Source organism: Poecilia reticulata, linkage group LG16 (assembly GCF_000633615.1).
Source record: "Poecilia reticulata strain Guanapo linkage group LG16, Guppy_female_1.0+MT, whole genome shotgun sequence".
In the NCBI taxonomy this organism is placed as follows: Eukaryota; Metazoa; Chordata; class Actinopteri; order Cyprinodontiformes; family Poeciliidae; genus Poecilia; species Poecilia reticulata.
Window position 1 is genome coordinate 6,656,220 of NC_024346.1, and position 6,903 is coordinate 6,663,122.

General features: G+C 46.2%; 1 protein-coding gene across 1 annotated transcript in view; it reads left to right on the forward strand.

Moving 5' to 3' along the window:
- gabbr1a (gamma-aminobutyric acid (GABA) B receptor, 1a) overlaps positions 1-6,903 on the forward strand; it is a 97,145-nt gene that overhangs the window by 36,055 nt on the left and 54,187 nt on the right. The window contains exon 8 of the mRNA XM_008431060.2: positions 5,683-5,882. Coding sequence (XP_008429282.1) covers positions 5,683-5,882 — 200 coding nt within the window. The remainder of the gene's footprint in view (positions 1-5,682; positions 5,883-6,903) is intronic.

Consider the following 6,903-nt stretch of genomic DNA (forward strand, 5'->3'; position numbering starts at 1 on the left):
TGATTTTCACCAGGATGATTTTCACCAGGATGGTTTTCACCAGGATGATTTTCACCAGGATGATTTTCACCAGGCACGTCTGAGACGATCCTGGCTGAGCTCTTAAATGAACCAGAGCAGTTTATTTAAACTGGTTTCTATGGGGCAGGATATTCACCTCAGCACCGAACAGAGATGAGGCTGGAGGTTTGGGAAGGTTTTCCAGAACCAGTGATCCAGATCCTGCTGGAAAACCCGGCAGGATCATAGACTTATGGCCTTCTGACTCTAGAAAGCTGCAGTAGGTCAAAGCGGTGTGACGGTTCCACCCTGGATGGATGAAAAGACGCGGCTGCTCTGCTGTGGTCGGATCGGCTCCTCATTGGCTGCATCRGGCTGCATAAACACGGACGGCATCAGGTGCTGCCGGCGGCCCGGCTGGGCTGGAAGTGGAACCGATGAAGACCCCCGGGAGCCGCGTGAGGACGGAGCGGCGAGCCGCTTCAGGCTCCGCGCCGCCGTTAATCCTCAGGGAGGCGCCGCTACCTCAGGCCACGTTTATTAAAAATACTTCAGATGAATCCATATTTTAACATCCCGCTGGAGAAAAAAGGAAAATCCAACATTTGATTCAAAAACATTAAGAAATAATTGATTATTAATTTTGGCCAAATCGATGCCGGGACAATTATCAGCAGCCCTGCAGTTCAGGTTCAGTTCCTCCAATCAGCTCACGCCACAGGTTTCCTGTTGCAGTGAATACCACCTGCAGGGGGCGCTACAGAGCTTSTTTAGCTTTAATATGCTACAAACATCCATTTTCTTGACATCCTTGTCCCTCAGTGGGGTCAGGAGGTGCTGCTGCCTCTCCAGCTAACGTTCCGGGCGAGAGGCGGGGTCACCTGGACAGGTCGCCAGTCTGTCGCAGGGCATATGCTACAAACAAAATATTGAAAATTAAAATTTCCAGGAGCATAAGGAGACATAAAGCTWKCAGAGGGAGTGAAGCTCTGACTGCAGCTGCRGTCCGAACCGCCGGATTCTCCAGTCGGCTTCGTTTTCATCACAGCTAAAAGCAGGACGGCGCTTCTCAATGTCGACATGCAGYTACTGATGKTTGTTGTGCATCTTTTTCTGCCACACTTTTTCCTTCCACTTAACTTTCCACTAATATGCTGGATACAAGCACTGGGCCGTCCTCTCTGTGGTTCTGCAGGTCGTAACATGTTTAAAAGGTTTTGCTGGTCTGGTGAAATGTGTTTCATCACCTTCAGCWGGAAGTYGTTCAGGTTCTGATCATATTCTGATGTTTTGAGGCTCAKCTGGACCGGACTTGAACATTCCCGACCTGATTATCCCAGATTCTGTGTCTGTCCGGGTTTCTGTCCGGTTGGAGGCGTTTATCGGATCAGCAGGGCCCGGTGGGGGGTCATGTGCCAGGCGTGACCTTCACCTTTGACCTTGGGCCGTCTCCTCAGTGCGTCCCGTTGTGTAGTCGCTGTATTTGAGCGTTTGTTTTTGAYGTGATGACTGAGGCGTTTTAAAGCCTTTTAAGGAGAAATGCGCTCGCTGCTTATTGGGTTTACCACCCAGTAAAATGCTTCTTCTGACTAATGTGAGTCATTATGTTTTCCCTGCAAACATTCAGCTGTAATGACCCTTTTTTTGAAATTGGAGCTCTGCAGCCGAGCGTGTTGCTCCGGCTCCATGTAAATAGTCTGCAGTTAATGTGTTTTTTACGCAGGAAAATTGTCTTGACTAAACATGTAGAGGGCTAATGGCTGTTTGTCTTGGTTTGGATGTTTTAATAACCTCTACAGGACCAGAAGCTGCACTTCTTGATTAAATTCTCATTTCTACATGTTATAATCAGCGAGTCATTTGGAATGCTGATTAAAACAAGCTGCTATTAAAACCTGTAATCTGCTATGGTGGTGATGGATTGATGAAATAATTTGAAGGTAATTGGCGCGGGCGCTGAAGTGCTGCTCATCAGAGTGAAGTTAAGACTCTGAAACAGCAGAAAACTAACAAGCTCGTCCTCGGCGTGCAGCCGGCCCGCACAACACAAACAACCTCGGGGAATCGGAGTGTTTAGAAACTCCGAGTCGATCTGCATGAACACGATGCTTCCGAGGAACCGAACCGTGTGCCGGGCCGGGCCGGGCTGCAGGCGCGCTTCCCGCTGCTTTCACTTAGAAAAGTTGGAAGAGGAGACAGGAGAAAATCAGTGGAATCAGCTGCGGCGCTGATTGACTGAGAGAAGCTCTCCGCTCCGACGTTACATCAACATCCTTATTAATATTAATGCTTTTATCCGAGTGATTAAAATCAGCTCAGCCCGCGATTAAATATAGACTCAGAAGTTTCACAACTGAACTAATCAGTTAAAGGACTCAGATTGTGAGGATTGGTGAGAAGTGATGCGGCTTTAAAAGTGTCTCTTCCTGCCATCTGCTGCTCATCAAGAGGAAACTTTCCCTGCTAATTGCTAAGCTACAACAGAGATGCCTCACCTCCCACCCAGACGTTTTTACAGTCGGGTCCTGAAACTCGGCTCGGACCTTCCAGCCCTCACTCTGAAACCCGAACAGAACCGCTGCAGATGTGGAGACCTGCAGCAGAGAGCTGAGCTAAGTTTGCTCCAAATAGAGAAATGAACTCATTTAAACATCAAACTAAACCAACCTGTGAATATTTAACCTCCTCTTTAAACTGTTAAAATGGAGGAAAAGGAAGCGACAGATCTGACGTTCAGACATCAGTTCAGTTTATTCATGTAGCTCCAACTTACAACAAATGTCACTTTGGAAAAAAAGGAAGTGTTTATAATCCAGTCACACACTAAATGATTCTAGTTATCAATCAGTTTATTAAAATTAAAAACGTTTTCTGTCCATCGGCCTGCAGCTTTCACTCCTCCTGCTGAGAACGTAACGTAACTTTACAGTAATGCCTCACATCCAGCAAGCATGTGGTGACAGTGGAGAGGAAAAACTCCCGTTTAACAGGAAGAAACCTCCAGCAGAAGCAGAACCTGCTCCATCAGATCATCCAGGATGACACAGTGGATCTAAATGATGATGCTAAATGGAATGAGCGTGTCACACGAGTAAACGTTTGAATTAACCACCGATGATTTCCTGACTCACCCGCGTTCCCCTGAACATGTGCAGCGTCTTCCATCCGGCGCGTTTCATGTGCAGCTGCAGGCGGATGGTGAAGGCAGCAGCTTTGTTTCAGCATATTTACTCTGAGATCAGATTATCAGGGTTCAGTCGCAGCCTCCTCACAGAGGGATCACTTTCACTTTAAGGGAAAAATGAAAAGCTTTGTTGAACTCAAATGAAAAACTTCCAGCGAAAAGATGAGAAATTTGAACGAGAATGTTTTCAGACGGGCCGACATGTTGGCCGCACGCAGGTTCCTGGAGTCAGAATGCAGAGCAGCTGCTGCAGAAAGCCCAGCTGAGCCCAGGCAGATGTTTGGAGCATGAAGTGGTTTTATTAATGCTGCACATCAGAACATCTGTCCAACATGGTTGAATCTTCCAGATAAAGAACTTTTCTGTCCGATTAGGAGGAAACCTCTTCCTCTATCATCACTTCCTTACGGGGTCTGTTTCTGGATCCATCTTTAAAAAACACGGCGTCTCATTTCACCGCTATGCAGATGACTCTCACATTTACCTGAAACTGAAACGTAAATCTGCGACTCCTCTGAGGGATGTTGAGACGAGGATGGATTTATCTTTTCTTAATCTGAGCGAACAGAAAGCGGTTCTATGATCCCAGATCTGGTTCTGCTGTCGTCGCCTTCTGTCAACATTTTCTCTAAACTTTCTCTTTTCCTGCTTCATTTTCTTAAATGCTGCCATGCCTTTGTTTACAATGTAATACATGTAATTTTTATAGCGTATTTCAAAGACGCACAAAAATACAAAATCATCAACAATTACATTTTACCAAGTGCCATCATTAGGCATCAAAATGTTGATTAATGTTTCATTTATTATGTTTCAAAAGCAGCTCTGAACAGATTAGTCTGGATTTAAAGGAACTCAGTGTTTCAGCTGTTTTGCAGTTTTCTGGAAATTAGTTCCAGATTTTTTTGGTGCATTTATGTTTCGTTTGATTCATTTAGATGTTCAGGACTTGAACTGTTTTAAATGGGCTATATTATTAAATGTAGCTTATTTAAAACAAAACTTTTTTAATGCAAGACATCCAACATTTTGTTCTGGAGGTGAGAACTGTAGCTTTCTATCTGATGACTGAAACAAAATGATGTGATTTGCTCTTCAGTGAAACGCGCGCTGCCTTGAAGCAGAGAAATGATTTTTCATGACTTTCTGTTTTCACTCATAACTGCTGAGTTTTTGCTGAGAGTGGTTCTGAAGCGGCTCCTTCAGGCCCATGTGTGCTGATGAACTCCAGCTCTTCCATGCGTAATCACCGCTCACCATTTACAGGCATGAATTCAGGCTGATCACTGCGGCCACTTGTGCTCATCGCCAGATCGCGCAGATGTTTCGGCTTCCCCCCGGGGAGCCGTCGGGTCCTCCATGCCTGCGTTCGCTCGATCATCCAAACGCTCGTCAGATTCACAGTCACGACTCCACTTCCAATCAGCTCCTGCTTTCTCTCAGCAAATGAGGATTTTCCGGACGACGAGCAGCTGCAGCGATCCGTTGTCAGGTGAATGTTCTCTGGTCCGGAGGCGATGTGGCTCAAACTCAGCACAGCCACGCAAAAGTATTCACAGAACTGAATTATGGTTGAAATTATTTCCAGTACGAATCCCGACCCAGTCTGATTAAAAGCTAACGGGGAACATCTGGATCCAGCGGACGGGTTTCTAACTTATTGTCATAATTCTTCAGTTTTATTGAATTTTGTTTAAATGGTAAAGCTGAAGAGAGATGGGTTTTAAATTGGGAGCTGATTCTCTGTAATGGAGCTCAGAATGATCTAATAGCTTGTCGGCTCCTTGACTCTTGTCTGCGATGAGACGCAGCCTGAGAGTTAATGAACGACCAGCCGCTGAATACCAATCCCACACACTCCGCTCAGGCCCCTGCTGCTAACTGCGGGGCCCCTGGGGGGCCCATGGGGTCCCGCACCGGGCCGTCCAGGGGCCATTTCTGCCCCAGACGTCATGTGAGTGGACGTCCCGTCCCTCTGAAGTGGATTGTGCGCAGCGTTCCTCTGATCGCGTGCCGTTTATCCGTGGCTGTCAGCCGATCCGCCGGTGATGGATCGCCGGGACGTTTCCTTTTCCTGGATGTGTCGTAAACGACTTCATGGAGGGTGTAAATGTGTGTGACGGCCGGCGCCGCCCCATCGGGTCACCTCTGTCTGCCGGCTGCCTCTCTGTGCTGATCTGGAGTCAGACGGGGGATTTAATTAAAGATTGTTGCTGTCAGGATGAAAATGTGACGCTCGTTTTTCTTATTTTTACATTTTATCACCTTGTTTCTGAATCTTGTATCCGTTTCTTCTATTTCCAGAGTTTTCCTTCCACTTGTGATGTCGCTGTTTTTAAGGCAGCTGCCAGCTCCCTTTATCTTCACCCTCTCATTCCTCATTCTGCCTCTTTGGTTCTCCTTTTTATCACTCTCTCCCATCCCTCCGTCACTCTTATCTTTTCTCTTGTCCATCTATTTCTGGTCCTGATCTAAATGCATTTGTTTTGTCCTTGCAGTGTGACCCGGGGGAGGCCACCAAGCTGCTGTACGACCTGCTCTACACCGAGCCCATCAAGATCGTCCTGATGCCCGGCTGCAGCGGCGTCTCCACGCTGGTGGCCGAAGCCGCCCGCATGTGGAACCTCATCGTGGTGAGTTTTTCTGGGGTTCTGCGGCTCGTCCGGAAACAGACCCGCAGTCCAGGCAGGAGGGCTGGGTGATAAATCCATTGTTACTTTTTCAGTTTTGGGAGATTTTATTTTTGGAAAACTGATTTTTCCCAGCTGTGTTTAAGGCTCCAGAGCTCAGAGGGATGTGAGCCCAAAGAGCCGCCATCTTGTTTGACAGCTTCAGTTTGGTTTGAATTCAGCTCAAAGAAAGAATGTTAGAAATAAAATCGAGTTTTTAAAATTTAATTTGGAATGAATAGAAATGAGATTTTCCTCCCGGCTCTAGTTGAAGTGCTGCGGTTTTGGTTGAGCTGAGTGGAAAATAAATTTATCTTTTATTCCAACCATTTGATTTGATATTTATTTGGAAAAATGATTGATTGTGTTGACCTGCTCATATTTTTGATCAAACATCTGATCAGATTTAGATGTGAAACATCAAAGTTCTCCTGATGCCACAGCATCACAGATCCTCCGCCGTGCTTCACAGCAGACATCAGGTTTTCCAGTCCAGCCATCTGAGCTCCAGTTAAAATTCCCAGTAGATGTTAACAAGCTGCTCATGTTTGCCTTCCTGACGTCGGAGCAGAAACAGATTTTCCTGGCGTCTCTTTCAGGGCTGAAAGGTTGTTATAAAGTTTCTTCCTCCAGATCTTTTCCCAGGAACTTCAGACTTTATTCTGTCCGTTTGCTGCATGTTTCCAGCATTTGATCCTTTCATGTAAATAATGTTCAGGACCTGAATGTGTGGAAGAGCAGCAGCTGTTACGAGTTTAACCAGTAATAAAGCAATTATTACTTGTGAATAATTGCTTTATTACTGCAATTAATAAAGCAATAACCAGTCATCCTGTCACGGCAGGAGAGTTTTACAGTTCAAGTAAATTTACTGCAGAGTTTTTAGATTTTTTACTGGAACAGATTTTAAAGACGTTTCACCAAATCCCAGATTACGGCGCAGTGGTAACTGAATAAGCCTCCACCCTGCAGCAGGTCGGGGTAATAGAAGCCTCCACCCTGCAGCAGGTCGGGGTAATAAAAGCCTCCACCCTGCAGCAGGTCGGGGTA